Source organism: Tupaia chinensis, unplaced genomic scaffold, assembly GCF_000334495.1.
Source record: "Tupaia chinensis unplaced genomic scaffold, TupChi_1.0 Scaffold000477_1, whole genome shotgun sequence".
Taxonomy (NCBI): domain Eukaryota; kingdom Metazoa; phylum Chordata; class Mammalia; order Scandentia; family Tupaiidae; genus Tupaia; species Tupaia belangeri.
In genome coordinates this window covers 1,029,762-1,048,420 of record NW_006159986.1, presented here as the reverse complement: position 1 = coordinate 1,048,420, position 18,659 = coordinate 1,029,762, and the positions used below count along the sequence as shown (strand labels likewise).

The 18,659-nt window shown below is 56.1% G+C and overlaps 2 protein-coding genes across 3 annotated transcripts; one reads left to right on the top strand and one right to left on the bottom strand.

Annotated features, from left to right (window-relative positions):
* Positions 1–22: 22 nt before the first annotated feature.
* Positions 23–16,358, top strand: PGAP3 (post-GPI attachment to proteins phospholipase 3; the record flags this gene model as incomplete). Of its 2 annotated transcripts, none has more annotated exon segments than XM_014590702.1 (8): positions 23–125; positions 2,309–2,406; positions 3,460–3,612; positions 12,870–12,932; positions 13,371–13,432; positions 13,809–13,945; positions 14,287–14,393; positions 14,562–16,358. In XM_014590702.1, coding segments are annotated over 8 exon segments (738 nt in total), but the record flags the coding sequence as incomplete, so codon positions are not given.
* A 581-nt stretch (positions 16,359–16,939) lies between these two features.
* On the bottom strand, positions 16,940–18,657 carry PNMT (phenylethanolamine N-methyltransferase; the record flags this gene model as incomplete). Its single annotated transcript, XM_006156026.2, has 3 exons — positions 16,940–17,457; positions 17,559–17,766; positions 18,522–18,657. Coding segments are annotated over 3 exons (792 nt in total), but the record flags the coding sequence as incomplete, so codon positions are not given.
* Between the last annotated feature and the right edge of the window lie 2 nt (positions 18,658–18,659).

Below are 18,659 nucleotides of genomic sequence, written 5' to 3'. Positions count from 1 at the left end.
GTGCGCCGAGCGCGACGGGGAGCCGGTGTACCGCGACTGCGTGCTCCGGTGCGAAGAGCGGAACTGCTCGGGGGGCGCGCTAAAGCACTTCCGCTCCCGCCAGCCAATCTACATGAGCCTAGCTGGTAAGCCCCGCCCCCTGGTATTGGCCCCGCCCCTCGCTTCCCAAGTATTCCTTGGCGTTTTCTAAACCTTAGTGCTGTGCTCCTTTAGGGGGGTTCTTTATGAGTGAGTGGAGCCCTGGGGGGTGGATGAGAGTCTCATCAGCGTGTCTTTCCCAGTAGCTTCCATTTCATTTTAATTTATTCATCCACAGGGTTCAAGGCCCTCGAATGACAGAACTTGGTAGGCCAGGATTCTGCCCTTTGGGGCTCACAGCCCTTCTGGGAACATTGGCCTTTCAAGGACAAGCCCTGAAAGACTAAGCACTAGAGAGTTTGGGAGAGGAAAGAATTCATTCTGGCTTTGAAAGAATGGGACAATTATTTGCGAAGGGGGGGACTTTAGGATAGATTCAATAAATTTGGACTTTTGATCTTAGTGGGCCAGGAACTAGTATATGAGTACCTCCTATGTGATAGGGGTCACAGTAGTTCAGTTCGTTTCAACACAACCTTTTTTTTTTTAAGAGAGATTTTTGCTATAGGGCCTGTGTCCTCACTGGAGAGACAGAGACAGAAAGTGAGAAATAACCCCCCAGGGGGGATGGCCACACTGCAATCCCTTGTCCTCTATTCTCCTGTCTGGATTTTGGGCATGCATGCACACTCACCCAGCATGAGTTTTAAGCTACTGGGTCCAAGACTCAAGCAGCAGTTAACTACACGGGAGTCCAGCAACATAACCATCACACCATCTGCTGGTCCCTTCACCATAATCCTTTGAGGTATAATAGTTTCTCTAATCCCAGTTTTACTGATGGGGAAATTTAAAAGGTTAAATGTGTTGCCCAAGGGCACACGGTAAATAATAATACACAGTTTCTGATTCTGGCCTGTATGACCACAAGCTTGTCCTCTTTTCTACCTCTTTGTATTCCAAACAGGTAACAGAGAGAGTGGGAGGGCAGATTGGAACATGTAGCAGTGCATGATAGGAGTAGTGACTTGAGCTGCCCTTGGTGTAGCAGTTAGCACTGTGCAGAGGAAGCTGGACCCTACAATGGCCAACCAGGGTTCAAATTTTGGCCCTCGCAGCTTGAAAAATACACCTGGGGTGCAAGGGCCCAGATCCTGGTGGATGGAGAATGGAAGAGGAAACGACTACAGTGTGACCATCCCCTGTGGGAGGGCGCTTTCTCTCTCTCACTTTCTCTTTCTCTTGCATGTGCCCTCTGGCATTTAAAAGAAAAAAAAAAAAGAAATAGTGACAAACAAAGGCAATTTGAAGCTTTCAAAGTCAGGCTGAATAAGTTGGGTTTTATTTTCATAGAAGGTGGTAAGACAACAAAGACCCTATTCCTGGTAAGCAAGAGTAAATCCTGTGTTTTGAGAAGACAAACATAAACCCAGGTTTCCATAGACCAACCCATTGGGTGTCAAGATCCATCCCCCCCTTTTTCTTTTTTAGGTTTTTGCCATAGGGTGCATGCACTCACCAGAGACAGAGGGAAAGTGAGAAGTCATCCCCTAGTTGGGGGGTGGCCAATCCACAATCCCTTCTCCTCCCTTCTCCTCTTGGGATTTTGGGCACATACGCACACATGCCCAGTGTGACTTCCAAACCGCCAGATGTGGGACTTGAATTGCAGTTGGTCATGTGGGAGTCCAGCCCCCAAGAGCCACATCTTAAGTGACAGAAAAAGAGAAGAAACATCTCTGTTTGCTCACCGTATACCCTTCGATTGTACTCACATGTACACTGGCCCCTGTCCTTTATGTGTATGTCTTTTCCACCCATCCAGGTGGAAAGCTAGAATTTTTTTTTTTTTGAGAGACTTTCGCTATAGGGCGCATGCGTTCGCCAGACAGACAGAGAGAGACAGAGAGACAGAAAGCGAGAAATCACCCCCCAGGGGGGATGGTCACGCCGCAATCCCTTCTCCTCCATTCTCCTCTCGGGATCTTAGGCACGCACGCACACGCGCCCGGCGTGAGGTTCAAGCCACCGGGTCCGGCACATGAACCGCGGTCGACTACGTGGGAGTCCAGCAACATAGCCATTACGCTAACTGCTGGTTCCCGAAAGCTAGAATTTTGAGCTTTCTCCTGTCCTCTCTAACTTGCCAGCCTTCCTGGCCTGGCTTTGAACTTGGGCCACATTCACACTCTGTACCCCTAGTACAACAGATCACGTTCATCTGTTTCAGGTTGGACCTGTCGGGACGACTGCAAGTATGAGTGCATGTGGGTCACCGTTGGCCTCTACCTCCAAGAAGGTCACAGAGTGCCTCAGTTCCATGGAAAGGTGAGTTGGAGAGTCAGGGTTGGTGTACGGGGTAGCATGATGGTGATAAGATACCCCTCAGGAGGATCATTGTCCAAGTAATCTGAGGCCTGGGCTGATGGGACAGGTACTCATTCTTCTCAACATCTGCTGGTCTTCATATAATCAGGAGGTGCCAATGAGGCCTGCCTCTGGATTTGGAGTACCATGATCTGGAAAGCTTTGGGTTTCTCCTCAGAGGGTGGTGCTGAGGATCTGAGGGTGGCTGAGATGCCCCCCTTGCTGCAGGGTCACATTCTCTGGCCCATCATGGCTTCTCCAGTAGGGAGCCTAGATTACCAGTCAGTCCCCGTAGAGTGTCTAGCAAGGCGGTTCCCTGTGCCTTTTGGTCTAACATGATCTCACTCTAGCCTGTTAGATTGGCATCATTTTCTTCAGTTTGCCCTGAACTAAGCAGAAGCTCAGAGGGCTGTGGTGGGTAGCAGAGGAGGGACTGGACCTGTGTATTCTGGGTGGCAGGTGTGTTCCATCTCCACCAGGACTCACTGAGCTCCTACACTGGCCCACCTGCTTTGCCCAGAGACCAGGGCTTGCCTGCTGTGTGTATTGGCCAATGCAGGGCCTACGAGGCTTAGCCAGACACTGGAGAGGAGCTCACTGGCCTGAAGAAGGACTGAACCTGAGGCTTTGGCCAGAGTTCAGAAGTGAGGAACAAGCTGGGGACCTATTGATGCAGATGCTGAGAAAAGGCTGATTGGGGTCAGCTGGTGGCATGGTGGTTAAGGTGGCTAGATCCCACATGGCTGACTGCGCAGTTCAAGTCCTGCACCCAGCAGCTTAAGGAACACACCAGATGTGTTTGTGTGTGTGCCCAAAATCCCAAAAGGAGAAATGGAGGAGAAGGGATTGCAGCAGGACCATCCTCCATGAGGGGTGCCTCCTCACTTTCCCCCTCTCTTTCTGTCTCTCTCTGACAAGTGTACACGCCCTCTGGCAAATCAATCAATGAAAAGGCTGATTGGGCACTTGGGGGTTGCCTGCCCCTGAGGCCCCCTCCGTTTGCTCCTTTTGCAGTGGCCCTTCTCCCGGTTCCTGTTCTTCCAAGAGCCGGCTTCTGCCGTGGCCTCTTTCCTCAACGGCCTGGCCAGTCTCATGATGCTCTGGCGCTACCGCACCTCCGTGCCGGCCTCCTCCCCCATGTACCACACCTGCGTGGCCTTCGCCTGGGTAGGTAACCTGGCAGGGGCCTGCTGCTGAGAGGGAGCGACTCTCAGAGCCCTCTGAGCTCCTAACAGGGCTCTGCTCACCCAGCCTTCCCTCCAGTTCCTGGACTAAAGTCACACTGCATGGTGTCAGGCCTGGGGAGAAAACCAGGAAGGTGCTGAATCACACCTCAGCCTTCTAGCAGAGTCCCAGGCCAAGCTGTTTGGGAAAAAGAGAGGGAAAAAACATTGTTCTTGTCCTGAGGGAGGAAACCACCAAAGATCTGCTGGGGGCCATGGGAGGGGGGTGATTTCTCACTTTCTAGTCTCTCTGGCTCTCCAGCGAGTGCACATGCCCTATAGCAAAAATCTCTCTTAAGAAAACAAACAAGCAAACAAACAAAACCCAGACAGGGGCCCTGCCCTTAGGTGCTGATCACAGGATTGGATGTAAAAGCACAACTGTGAACAGTGCTGTGGAGGAGAGAAGTGCTGCACGAGGGCTATACTAATACTGGGCAATCCAAGAAGGCTTCCTTAAGGAAGGGTCATTGGAGGAAAGATGGCAAGGGGAAGCGGATGTTAACCAGACTGATTTGAGGAAAGTAGGGGAGTCTTCTAAACAGAAGGCTCAGAATGTTCCCAGGCAGGAGAGGATGAGAGACTTCGAATGACCTGAAGGGCTGGGAGCCTGCCATGCAGGAGGCTGGGGATGGGTGGCCAGGTGGGCTGTGGATGGGGCCAGCCCATGAGAGCCTTGACTTGCCAGTACTGAGGAATTTGAGATGAGGCCTGGGGAAAGAAGTTTCGTGAATAGATTTGCCCTTTGGAGAGTCATCCTGTCTAGTGTGGAAGAACAGATTGGAGGGGGTGGAGTGGATGCAGGAGACCAGTTGGTGGTTTTAGCACAGGGCTCAGGAGCTAGACGAGAGGAGGCTCGGGTCTGGAGCATTGCAGAGTGTTTTGGAGGTGATGTTAACATTTTTTAAGAATGTAATTTGATTGGACCAGCCAGTGGTATGGTGGTTAAGGAGCTGGATCCCACATAACTAACCACACAGTTTAAGTCCTGGACCTGGCAACCTGAGAAACACATGTACAAGCATGTCTAAAAGGGAGGGGAAAATGAAGGAGAGAGGATTGAAGTACCACCATTCCCCGTGGGGGGCGTTTTCTCACCCTCCCAAACCCATATCTCTCACCAAGTGCATGCACCCTCCTACAAAATTTGAAAAATAATATTGACTTAGTTAAACACACACATGGCTTTTACTGTATACCAGGCGTCGTTCTAAGCAGTTAAACCTTATTCGTGTCATAGCAGCCTTATAAAGTAGGTGTTATTATTATGCCTAGTTTGCAGATGAAGAAACCAAAGACTGAAAAGTTTCAATAACCTGCCCTAGGTTCCGGAGCCAAGGTTTGAATCCAGGTATCTAGTTCCAGAGGCCACTATTATTTTTTTTTTTAAGTTCTTTCTTTCATGGCTGAGTGAGAGAGAAGACAGCAGCCACAGCAATGTCTTCATGCTGCACTTCATCACCACCCTACCACCCCCGGCTTCAGCCAGCCCTGGATCGTGGTTGTGCAGTTGGTGTATTCAGGGAGGTCTGTGGATGTGAACCCAGAACCTCCGCGTGTAAGTCTGTCTTACAGAGCATGGCATCACCACTGTGCCACCATCCAATGCTCCCCACCCCAGCATCCGCATTCACTGTCCTGGCTCAGCTGACAGACCTCGGGCGGAACTGCAGGGGAGAGAGCAATCAAGGCTGCCCCGTGTTGTGCTTCGAGACAGTGTGTGAAGCTCTGGGTGTGGGTGAGATCACCAAGGGGGGACTTAGTGAAAAGAGAAGGGGGTCTAGGACAGAGCCCTGAGGAACCCACAGCTGAATGGCTGGACAAAGGAGGGTACGTCAGCAGCGGAAACTGGATTGGCCAGTAGGGTAGGTGAAAGGCAAGGAGATTGTGTGTTTGGGGGAGCTCTGGGGCAAGGACAGGAAGGGGAGAGCAGTCTGCTCTCCTGAATTTTGCTGGGCAGTCAGCTTAAATGAGAGCTGAAGGATGCCCCTGGATCTGGCACGCAGAGGTCTCTGAGGACCTGATAATGGGGCTGTGCTGAGAATTTCAGGCTGATCCTTAGACTTGGGAGATGGGCACTGGGAGGAGGGCAGAGGTAGAGGTTGTTGGCCCTCGGAGAAATATTGATTTCTCCTACTACTTCCTGTTCGACAAAGAGCAGTAATAATATTGTGGTTACAGAACACAGCCCTGTGACAGGCTTGGCCTGAGTCCTTTACATCTTCTCATTTAATCCTCACGGTCCACCCTGGGGGCCACAGGTGGTAGCATGCTGAGCTGCAGGGCTGGAAGTCACATGGCTGACCATGAGTTCAGATCTCTGGTTGACCTGGGACACACTGGGTGCTCACATGGGCACCCAAGATCCTTACAGGCCGGGAGACAGGGAAAGGGGATCACGGCCTGAGGAGACCTTGTCAAGGATGCCTTTCTGTCTGTCTGTCTGTTTCTCCCATATACATGCACACATTTTATCGTTAAAAAAATAAGACAAAGACAACTTTATGATACCCCTGTGGGGCTAGCTGGTGGCATGGTGATTAAGACAGCTGGATCCCACATGGCCAACTGCGTAGTTCGAGTCCTGGACCCACTGACTCGGGAAACACTCCAGGTGCATGTGCATGCATGCCCATAGTCCCAAGAGGAGAACGGAGGAAAAGGGACTGCAGCATGGCCATCCCCTCTGGGTGTGCTTTCTCACTTTCTCTCTCTCTGTCTCTGGCAAGCACACATATCCTCAGGAAATATTTAAAATTATTTTAAAATATAAAATACAAAATTTAAAAAGACAACCCTGTAAGCTCTGAGTAAGGCTGAGGGGGGAAGACTTGCATGAAGCTAACAGGGAACAGGTTAGCAAGTAGTGGAGACAGGGTTGGCATCCAGGGCCCTCTAACTCCAGGGCCTCTCCTGGGCGGCCTCTGTCCTGTGCTAGAGACAGTCGAGCACTTGCTGTAGAGAGGCAGGGGTTTGCACTTGTGAGTGCTGAAGCCCCTCCCCGGGAACTGAGCTGAGCTGTTTTGTTTCATGATCAAAACAGTATCATTGGGGCCTGCAGATGGTGTGATGGTTAAGGCACTGGACACTCCCCCATGGCCAGCCACGGTTCAATTCCCAGACCTGGTGGCTTGCTTTCTTACTTTCCCTCTCTCTCTGGTCAAATTGAAATAAATAAGAAAGAATGAAAAAAAAAAAAAAAAAGTATCGTCTAAGGACCTGCAGATGGTGTAATGGCTACGTTACTGGACGTAGTCAACTGTGGTTTGAATCCCAGACCTGGTGGCTTAAAAAACTCACGTCAGGTGCATATGTGTGCATGCCCAAAATCCTGAGAGGAAAATGGAGAAGAGATTGCGGAGTGGCCCTCACCCCTGGGGGGTGATTTCTTGCTTTCTGTCTCTCTGTTATTCTCTGTCTCTCCAGCAAGCATACACGCCCTAAAGAAAAAAAATTCCTAAAAAAAAAAAAGAAAGAGAGAAAAGAAAAACAGTATTACCTAAAAAGATTGCAGAGAGCTTAGAAACTATGGTGGTGGCAGGTGGCATGATGGTTAAGGTGCTGGACTCCCACATGGCCGCCCATGGTTCAAGTCCTGGATCTGGTGGGTTGCTTTCTTATTGTCCCTTTCTCTTTCTCTGTCTCTCTCTGGTCAAATTGAAGAATAATAAATAAAATAAATAATTCTTTAAAAAATTATTTTATTTAACTTTATTTATTATTATTATTTTTTAATATTTCCAGAGAGAGACACACACACAGAGAGGAAAGTGAGAAAGCAAGCCTCTAGGTCTGGGACGCGAACCATAGTCAGCCATGTGGGAGTCCAGTGCCTTTAACCACCATGCCACCTGCTGGCACCAATAATTTTTTTTTAATTAAAAAAAGAAGAAGAAGAAATCAGGGAAACAGCTCATGGTCAGCCTGGCCTCCGTGTGACTGTATTAAGGGGAATGGAGGGAGGTAGAGGTGGAGCAGGCAGCCAGGGACTCTGTGACACAGGCAGGGAGGGCCTTGCATCAGCGCACGCTATCACTGGCATGGGTGAGATGGAGCCACCACTTCCTGTGAGGACTCTCGCAGAGACAGGAGTCTGGTCCTGGCCAAGGAAGCAGGAAGAGCAGAGAAACTGAGGAAGTTACAACTGTCCCCTTTCCCTTGAGGCTCTTCCTGGGACACTGTCTGGGCCCACTGTCTGCACCCTACCCCTGCCTGTATTAGCGAGGACAGGGTGGCCGCTTCTGAAGTCTCTGCACCAAGCTCAGTGCCTTCTTGGAGAGACCCTCAGGGGGTCCCAGCCTTTGCCTTCATGACACGAGCCAGGAACCAGAGATCACGTCACAACTCTAGCCTCATTCTCCCTGATTCTTTATTTAAATTATTGATTTACTTTTATTTATTTTTAAATTCATTTTAATTTGACCAGAGAGAGAGAGAGAGAGAGAGGAAGTGAGAAAGCAAGCCACCAGGTCCAGGACTCGAACCATGGGCGGCCATGCAGGAATGTCCAGCCCCTTAACCACCATGCCACCTGCTGATCCCCCCTCCCTGATTCTTGAGTCTTCCATCTCAGTGGTATCTGCAACTCAGTTTTCTTCTTGGTATGGGGCCATACCCCTCGTGTGCTAGGTCCTGCAGTCTAGCGTGACCAGGGACCTTTAGGGAAAGGCAGATGGCAGGGCAGGAAAGGGCACATGGCTGGGGCCTGTGTCTTAGGGCATGCCCCTGTTTATGCGGTTCTGGAACATGCCCTCTTGTGCCACTCCTGGGCCCTCACTGCCTCTGGTGACCTGGCTGGGATTGGCACGTGATCTTCAGTCCTGTGTGTGCGTCCCTGCAGGAGGGAGGACCCGAGCTGTAAGGGAAGGTGTGGCGATGGACCTTGTCTTTGTCTAGTTATTTGGGAGCAAGTGGGGTTCCTGATTTCTGTGGGGGTGATGCAGGAGCCTCCCTTACCCGCTTCAGGTTAGGTCTTGGGGAAGGGGTGACTAAGTATTTTTCCCTGGGACATGAGAAGTCCTGTCCCCCAGCAGAGCTGATGGAAGTTCTGAAAAAAATGAGCCAGGGGGCCAGCAGTTGGCATAGTGGTTAAAACTCTGGACTCCCACGTGGTCGACCATAGTTTGAGTCCCAGACTCGGCGACTTGAAACTCACGCTGGGCACGTGTGTGTGCGTGTCTAAATCCTGAAAGGAGAATGGAGAAGGGATTGTGGTGTTTCTGTTTTTCCATCTCTCCAGTGAGTGTACGTGCTCTATGGCAAAACTCTGGGGGAAAAAAAAGGATAAAGAAAACATGAGCCAGAAAACAGCCCCTGCCTTGCTGTCTGGGCCTGGGCTTATGTGAGCAGCCAGGGCTGGGGGAGCCCCGCAAAGCTCTACACACCGTGGCTCTTTGATGTCACCGAGCAGGGGCCCTGTTCTCTGATGGGCTTAGAGACCAAACCAGGTCCCCACCCCTTCATCTAGGCAGGAGCACGCCTGCAGTGTGGAGGTGGCAGGGAAGTCAGGCCTCAGGATGGCTCCTGCAGGTGGGGCTGATGGTCTTCCACCTCCTGCCTCCACTGGGGAAACTACATGGGGAGGGAGGTTGGGGCTGCAGCAGTGATGGTGGGACTTCAGGAAGGACTTCCCAATAGTCAGACAAGACCTGCTGGAGGACAATGGCAGGAAATCAAGGAGTCCTTTTCGATCATGGAAGAAGCCCTTTTCCCATCTGGATCTGCCTCTTCCCCTGGGAGTGAGCTGGGGCAGGCTGGCCCTGCCTGAGATGGGGGGAGACACTGCGGCCTCTGGGGGCCCAGGAAGGCAGCAGGCGTCATATTTAACATTCTGCCTCCCCCACTTCTGAGACACTGAGCTATTTAAAGACCCACTTGTCCCCTCTGCCGCGGTGTCAGTGACAGCCCCGAGCACTGGGGCTTAGCACCAGGGTCGAATTCCTGACAGATCTGGCGCACTTGGCATCCAACCAGTTTCACGGCTGATATTTTTGTCTCAGTTTTCTTATTTTCCAGCAGACTGAAGCAGCCTCCTGCTCTCCCTCCACCCTGCACCCCCAGGAGCACCCCTCCCTGGTTGTCCCCCTTCCTAAATGTTTGCACAAAGGCCTCGGTGCCCGCTGGGCCCACCCTTCGCCCTCCTGGCGGGTGACCCTCTCTGCTTCCACTCTCAAGCTTGGCTGAGTCTGGGAGCAGCTGTACCGTTGCGTCTTCAGGCTTTCCCTCCTTCCACGTCCATCCATCCCCTTTGCTCGTGCCTGATTGCGAACTCTGAGTGAACGGAAGGTGTGCGTGTCCGGGTCATTCTGGTGGGACAGCAGGGAGGGCCTTCCAGAGCTGAGGTGTCTTTTTTTTTTTTTTTTTTTGAGAGGTTTTTGCTATAGGGCGCGTCCGCTCGCCAGAAAGACAGAGACAGAACGTGAGAAATCACCGCCCCCCGTGCTGCAATCCCTTCTCCTCCATTCTCCTCTTGGGATCTTGGGCACGCACGCACATGCTCCCAGCGTGAGTTTAAGCCACCGGGTCTGGGACTCGAACCTCAGTCGACTACATGGGAGTTCAGCGACATAGCCATTACACTAAGTGCTGGTCCTGAGCTGAGGTGTCTCATGTTCTGAGACTGAGGGAACCTGAGGTCCCGTGGGTTGGTCTTGATCTTTGTGACTCTTGAGGAAAAAGTTGGGGACAAAAAGGGAAGCGGTGGGGACAGACTTACTGCAGATGAAGGAGATTGGCGTTTATGGGGCACCTGCTGTGTGCCACCCATGACAGCAGCTACCTGTGGGGTGGCTCTTCGTGCCAGGCACTTCGCAGACGCCATCTTCACGACCTTCCTACGAAGTAGATACTGTCGTTAACCCTGTTTGTAGGGGAGGCAGCTCAGGCTCACGGAAGCTGAGTGCTTTGAGATCACATCGCTGTTTAGGGGCCATGGCGAGACTTGAACACAGGCTAGGTCTCTCTGTGGGAACTCTGGGCGTCCTGCTCCCAGCACGGGACTGTGAAGGTAGATCGAGGCAGCTGTGGGGAGACCACCCCTCCTCTGCCTAGACCTGGCCTGCAGGGAGCGGGAGGCAGACTTGGCCTCTCAGCGTCGAGCGCGTGGAGAGCTGTGAGGTCCGTGCTGGTCTGTGAGGCAGGGAGAAAGGATGCTGTGTCTAACCCTGTCCTGGGCACAGTGCTGTGTGCTGTATTTGTGCTGCTCATGGAATCCTCGTCAGCACTACGACTGTTCCCGTTTAACAGATGAGGAAACGGAGGCACCGCAAGGCTAAATAACTTACCCAAGGACACACAGCAAATGCACAGTCAGGATTTGAACCCCTGCAGTATGGCTCTAGGACCTGCATTCTTAATGATACTACCTCTCAAATCTGAGGGAAAGGCAGAAGAGGAGCCTTCCCCATAAGGGACACTGCCCAGGGGAGAGGGAACTTTCCAAAGGTGCCGAGTCCAGCTTTCAGGTGGGTCTCTGTAGGTGGAAGGCACTGTGGGGAGGTGGCTGGACAGAACACCGAACAGTCCCCACCCTGTCCCGTGAACTAAAGCCAGGTGTGCGCCACCTCCTTCCCAGCTTTCGGTGTTCCAACTGCCACTTAGCTCAGTCCTCTTGTCACCTTCCCCTTCCCGCTGTGGGTGACAAGGAGGCCTGGCTGGCTGCCAGTCCCCGCTGCCTTCTCCTCCTCCCTCCCACACTGGCTCCAGGGCCGCTCACCTCCCTAAGGAAGTCCCTGCTCCTGCCCAGGCGACCTGGGCCCTGTCGCCAGCCCGATCTGCTCCTCTCCCCACGCTGACCCGAAGCAGCACAGACTGTGGAGCACTATCCGAGAAGCCACCAGCTGTCCTGTTTCCCAGCCTCCATGACCAGGGAAGGGGCAGCAGCAGGAAGGAGCTTGGGTCCGGCAAAGGGACAGAATGGTCGCCCTCGAGGGTAGCAGCAGCCTGACCTAGAATGAAGCACCTGATGTGAGGGCGCAGGGGAACTGAAGCTCACCCAGGCTGCCACAGGTTCGTCGCAGGGGGAGAAGCTCGGGGCGAGCAGGGAACAGGAAGGACCTCTGCCCAGGTGAGCAAGCACAGCAGCGAGGCCCAGCCCAGGGCCCGCCTGGACCCGGCAGGCTGCACCTGGCCAACACCAGCTCCCGAGCCTGGCGGGTTGGGTGCACCTGCTGCTCTGCACAGAGCACCCCCTGCGCCAGCTCTTCCCTTCCTGTCCTCTCCTAAGCTCCCCAGGCCAGCATGAGGGAGCAGCCTTGTCTGGCCCTCCTGCTGCAGTGCCCTATGGACTGAGGGCGGTTTCTGGCCCCCTCCCTGTCCCCGCCCAGCCGCTTCTCCCGGTGCCTGGACCAAAGCCAGCAGCTCCTGGCCTCTGCCCATCTCTGGCAGGCCTGGCCCACCCTAGTGCATCCCTCCTCACCTCCAAGGCACACAGGAGGCCCCGCTTCTTCCTTTGACTGATTGTCACGGTCTCCAACCCTTGCTGCCAGCCTGCTTGGCTCTCCACCCAGTCACCCTCCTCCAGTGACTTGGGCCTCTGCTGTGGACATGGTGTCCCTACGAATGTCAGCACCCACGCCCATAAAATCTGGGGCCCTTTACAAGATGCTCTGTGCTCTCGCCATGCAGATTCTCTCCAGGAAGAAAGGCTCAGACACTCCCTGGGGCCCTTGCCCACCCAGTCCCTCCAGTACCCCCTCCCCAGGACTGGGAGCAGCCACTGCCACTGGTCTAGCGGGTTGGGCAGGGCCAGCCAGGAGGAAGCTAGGCTCGGTGGCCACCCTCCTCCTCAGCCACCCTCCTCCTCAGAGACAGGCCCAGTGGGATCTGCGTGCTGGGGACACACCCCAAGCTGGCTTCAGCCCCTGCACCCCACCCACCTCATTCCTGCCTCCAGAAGCTGAGGTCACTGGCTCCTGAGAGGCTGTCATCACCTGCCTGCTGGGGCGGAGGCCAGGCCCCTGGGGGCTTTGTCGTGGCTGTTGAGTAACCAGAGCACTTGGCTCTGCAGGAACTGGCGCCTGGGCCAGGCTGGAACTGTGGAGGCTGCAGCCCCCGGGCCTGGGGGGGTGGGGGTTGGGGTGGTGAGAAGTCCACTACAGGGAAACAGGAGTGGAGGACAAGGGGAAGCACGCTGCTCACTCACAGGGCTACCCCTCCAAGGTGAAGTGGGGACAGCATGCTCACCAGCCCCTCCCTCCTCAGGTGTCGCTCAACGCTTGGTTCTGGTCCACAGTCTTCCACACCAGGGACACTGACCTCACAGAGGTGAGCGCCCCTCCAGCTCTCCCTCCCGCAGTGACTGGTGGGGGGCAGCGGGGGGACGCTGTCCCACCTCCACTTGACCTTGCTTGAATCCCGGAAGGTAGGTATGGCTGGGTGCTTGTCTTGACGGGGCAGCTGAGCCTTGCAGAGGCGGGACCACTGCTCAGGCTCATGCATCAGGACCTGGTCCGAGGTGGCAGAAGGTGCTCTGAACTCTGGCACGCTCACACGTTCCGGAAGCCCCGCAGGCACCTTCCACCAGTGCCTCTAGAGCCTCACCTCTGAGCGCATTTAAGAACAATTGTATGTGGACACAGAGTCAGTCTGCCCCATTTGAGAGTGAAGCAGCAATGGACGTGGCCCCCACCCTCCCTGCCACTCTCCCCCATGGCATGGGTCCTGTCCGTCACTGACCCCATTGCTGGCTCTCCCTGTCCACAGAGAATGGACTACTTCTGTGCCTCCACCGTCATCCTGCACTCAGTCTATCTGTGCTGTGTCAGGTGAGCCTGCCTTAGGGGCTGCGGGGTGCGGTCAGGCCTGACGGCAGAATGGGGTTGCTCAGTGCTCCCCCGGGGTGCTGCTCCAGGGCCTTCACTGGTCTCCCAGCACACGTGTGCACACACACACACACACACACACACGGGCTGTCCTGGATGGGGGTGCTGGGGTAGAACCCGGGGGCTGGCTTCTCACAAGGAGCTGTAGCACTTCATCCCGGCCCCTGGGAAACTAGAGGTCTGCCCGCTGACCTGTTTTGGAGGGGGTGCAGGCAGGGGCTTCAGGTACCAGTGTTGGGGGGAGGCGATGCTTCTGGGAATGCGGTTCTGGGGTCGGGCCACCCGCTGTCACCACCTGAGCAGCTCTGGCCGGCGGCAGGACCGTGGGGCTGCAGCGCCCAGCCAGGGCCAGTGCCTTCCGGGCCCTCCTGCTGCTCCTGCTGACCGCACACATCTCCTACCTGAGCCTCGTCCGCTTCGACTATGGCTACAACCTGGCGGCCAACGTGGCTATCGGTGAGATGGCGCTGAGGCCCCAGGGCTGGGCTCTCTGGAGAGCTGCTTTGAAGCAGGGTGTGGGGGGCGTCGGCACCCATCCTGGAGAAGGAGGGTCTAGAAAGGGGGAAGGTTCGAGGTGGGAGAGGGGAGGTGGCAAGAAGGTCTGAGGATAGTCCTGGGGTCAGAGAGCATGGGATGGAGCAGCCTTGGTGGGGTGGGGAGGCCCTGGGCTGAGCCCGTCCCTGCCCCACTGGCACCCAGGCCTGGTGAACGTGCTGTGGTGGTTGGCCTGGTGCCTGCGGAACCGGCGACAGCTGCCTCACGTGCGCAAGTGCATGGCGGTGGTCTTGCTGCTGCAGGGGCTGTCCCTGCTCGAGCTGCTCGACTTCCCACCCCTCTTCTGGGTCCTGGATGCCCATGCCATCTGGCACATCAGCACCATCCCTGTCCACGTCCTCTTTTTCAGGTTGGTGCTCCTCCCCGCTTGGTGCTTGCCTTTATGCACTTCCTTGCAGCTCCTTAGGGAGGGGGTGTGCCACGCGCCCTCCTGCCAGCTGGCCTGCTCTCACCCCCCCCACCCCGGGAGCTCTGGGAGCTGTGCGAGAGTTCTCAGGGCTCCTCCCTCGGCCCGCAGCTTTCTGGAAGATGACAGCCTGTACCTGCTGCAGGAATCAGAGGCCAAGTTCAAGCTGGACTGAAGACCCTGGGAAGGGTCTGCCCTGTTGGCCATCCTGCCCAGCGCCCCCTGCTGGTCCCTCTCCCCTCAATCCTTGAGACGTTCTGTTTTCTTCCTTCAGCTTCTCGAATTTGGACATGAGGGGTGCGGGCTTAGAATATGTAAGGAGCCCACCCGTCTGACCCTTACTGGTCTTGGAGCCTGGTCTGGGGTGGACTCCCAGCATGGGGAGCTAGAGGACCGGGAGCCCCTCTAGCCCCTGGAACAGAACTGAGGTAGAACCAGGTGTGCTCTGGGCTCTGCCTCTTTCCTCCCCATCGGCCTCCACCCCACATCCTCCATGCCTGGCTGGGTCCCAGAGAGTCAGGTACCACCGGCCTTGAATCTGGCGGGTCCCCTCCATTACCCTCTGCCTTCCTTCAGGGCACCACTAGGTGGCGCTGGATGCTTGCTCTTTGGCTTCCCAAGGCCAGTCTCATCCTCCCCAAGGGGGATCTTATGGGACCAAACTGTTGGGCTAGGGACTGGTGAGGGGGTTCACCCCTACGGCTGCCTCACACTCCGCCACCACACTCCCCCTTAGGGCCTGGACTCCAGAGAGCCCAGAACAAGAACCCTGTGCTGCTGTGTTTGTTGGGATTAATGTGCAGAGGAATGTGGGCCAGAAGGAGCCAGGCAGGGAGTCCTGGGCAGCATTTAGGGGTGGGTGCGTGTGGCTTTTGTTGTCGTTAAGTGTATTTCTCCAAGGAGAGAGGGAGGAAGACAGCCCGGTCAGCGTCCTTACACTGCAATGCATGAGCCTTCAGCCAGCCCCGAATCCCGGACATGCACCTGCCTGGTGTATCCCGGGAAGTCTTGGGATTTGAACTGGGAACCTTCACATGTGGGGTCGCTTCACAGAGTACCACATCACATTTGACCAATGTGCCACTCTCTGGCCCTGCATGTGGTTAAAGTGTGTGTTCGGGGGCAGGTGGGGTAGCGTGAGCTGGGGGACTACAGAGGCTAAGTGTGTGTGCTTGTGGGGTTGTGACAGATGCGTGTGAATGCAGGCGAACATGCCGCATGGCGGGCGGGGGAGGTTGGAGCAGGAAGATGGGAATCGAGTAGCCCCTCTATTGAGCGCCGGTTCTGCCCACGGCCCCAGGCAGGCGGCCAGCCAGGTTACCCCCGCTCTGATCTGGCAGAGGGGTCTGGAGAGTGGGCCACGTGTGTACATATATGTTCCTGGTCACCCTCCCCTTCCAAACTGCACAGGGCCCCCACACAACTTAAAAGCACCCTCTGGCACCAGTCTCCGGGTCTCCTTGCCTAGGCATGGTTGCCTCCCCTCCCCCAGTGCCCTTTGCCAGCCTGGACTTCACGGAGCGCTTGAGACCATCCGAGGAAGGCAGAGCGCTTGTGTTTGGTCTGATTTCTGCCCCACCCACCAGCGGCTTACTTCCAAGGTGGCCTCAGCAGGCAGGGGCCACATCATGCCTGCTCCTGATAAAGGTGACCCCTGCCAGTTGTCGCCGGGCCCAGCACATTCGTGCCCCGCAGTACAGAATGTGGAGCTCCAGAAACTTTCCATCCTAAGGCAGGCTCCGTGATCAGAGCTGAGAGCCGAGTCCTGCCCTGTCCCTGCCCCCATGTCCCTCCTGAGGAGCAGAGCCAGGTCAGGGCTTCACACTCAGGGACTGGGGTGGCCTGTTGGTTCCTTCTGAACTGAGAACTATTTCAAGGGACGAATTTAATAAACCAGTTCTCGACCCACTTCCCCTTGTTCAGCTCACTTGTCGGGAGGGTGGGCTGGAGGGCAAGAGGCTGCAGACACAAATGACACCACATGGGACAGCGGGGACCAGGTGCCGGAGCTCAAGTCTAGGTTACCAGAGGTCTGGGGAGGGGCTAGCGCCAGTTCTTTTCCCCTCGCTTCCCTGGGCTGGTGTCTGTGCCTGGGCTGGAGCAGCCTTACCTGCCACCCGCACCCCGGCACTGCTCCAGTCTCCTGACTCCCCCTGCTCTCGCTGCCGCTGGCCTGAACCAGGCTCCACTGCTATGGTCGCTTAGCCTCTGAACGTCACCGGGAACGAGCTAGCCTGATGGCTGCCGAGCAGGCGCCGGCTGCCGTGCTGACAGAGCTGTGTCCCAAGGGCCTGGGCGCAGCAGGTGCGCAGTGAGCCCCCTGAGCTGGGCCTCCCTGAGTTTGGGAAGAACGGGTACTACAGAAAGCTACCTTCAAGGACACTGCTGGGAACAAGGCTAGGTTAGCGCCTCCCTCACCCTCGCTCTGAAGAAATCTCTGGGCCCTTGCTTCCCAGGAGAGCCACAGACGACACTGACGCCCTGCAGCGGGGTAATATTTATTAGGAGCTGCCTCAGATGACAGGCAGTCTGATGGTGAGGGTCACAGGACACAGGCCCTCACACCCCCAGCTCCACCTTCTTCTGGGCCCAGGCAAAGAAGATGCCTTTGACATCGTCCACACCTGTCCGGAGGTGTGCGGGCATGATGTAGGTGCGCAGGTCCCGAACCTCATACCCACTGTGCACCAGGGCCTCCCTCACCTCCTCCTCACACACCGGCACCACCTCCAGCTTGGCCTCCCCAGCCAGATACCATGACTCCTCCAGGGCCCCGATGAGAAGGAGGTGCCCCCCAGCCTTCAGCAGAGTGGTGATGTGGCCCAATGCCCGCCGGAAGCTGGCGAGGTCTGGGCTCACGGCCTCCAGGCAGAAGGCAGAGACCAGGGCGTCGACAGGCAGGGGCGCCAGGTTCCCGGCGCCCAGAGGCTGGGGCTGGTGCACGTCGATGGGCAGGACCCGCTTCACCCGGCCTCGCAGCTGGCGCTCCTTCTCCTGCCAGGTCTCACTGTGCAGGGGGCACAGGCAGGGCTCAGGACTGCCCCCACTCCTCCGTGGCCCCAACCAACCAGTGTGGAGCCTCCCTGCCCGCCCGGCCCTGGCCCTCACCCCTTGCCCTCAATGAGGCAGACATGCTGGCTGTACACGCTCCAGTCGAAGGCTCCCGGCTCCTCCCGCAGCCAGAGCCCCAGCTCCTGGCGGTTGACCTCCAAGAAGTCGGTCATGGTGATGTCTTCAAAGTGGGCGCAGGCGCTAAGCAGCTGGTAGACAGTGGGGCCTGAACCAATGTCGATGAGGGTGCTCCCTGATACCTCACCTGGGCAGGCAGAGGAAGAGGGTCCTGGTGCCAGGCAGGGCCCCTGCTTCGTCCTGCCCCCCCCTTACCTTCTTTTTCTCTCTTTTTAAAAATTTGCTGTAGGACACGTGCTCACCGGAGACAGAAAGAGAGAAAGCAACCCCCAGGGGGATGGCCATTTCACAGTCCCTTCTCCTCTGCTCCTCCTCTTGCGTGTGGCCACACAGGCCTGGTATGTTTTTCAAGCCACCGGGTCCGGGACTCGAACTGCACAGTCGGCCATGTGGGATCCACCTGCCTTAATCACTACACCACCTGGTACCCCCTCCCTCTCTCTAGCTCTTCCTTCTCCCTCCAGAAGGGTGTCTTCATCTGGATAAAGCATTGGCTCTGGAGTGATACTCCCCCACCCCCCCAGCGAAGTCCTGGTTCCCATATGGACAGACTTACCTTGGGTAAAGAACTGGAGCCCGAGACTAGAAAACTCCCTAGGTGAGGAGTAAGCGGAGAGCTCCGGAGACGCCTGGCAGGTCCTCCATCTCCCTACGGTCCCTGCCTCTATGTCTGCCTCTGCATCTCTCCCTCCTCCCTGCCGCACCACCGGCCTCACCCCTCAGTTCTGAGGATTCTCCCTCCACACCCTCCACACCTCTGGGCCTCTCCTAAGCGCTGTTCTCTCTCCTGCGTGCACCTCTTAGGTCTTTGCTTCTCGCTCTCCCTTCGCTCCCTGATGACATGTCCCATGTGCCACACGGCCTCAGTTTCCCCGCGCTCACCGGTGGCGAAGGTCTGCGCCAAGCAGCGCAGCTTCCAAGGCCCGACGCCATCCGGGCTGCTCAGGTCCCCGCGAGGGGGCGCGTAGTTGTTGCGGAGGTAGGCGCGGGGCTCGAAGCGCTGGTAGGCCGAGGCGACCG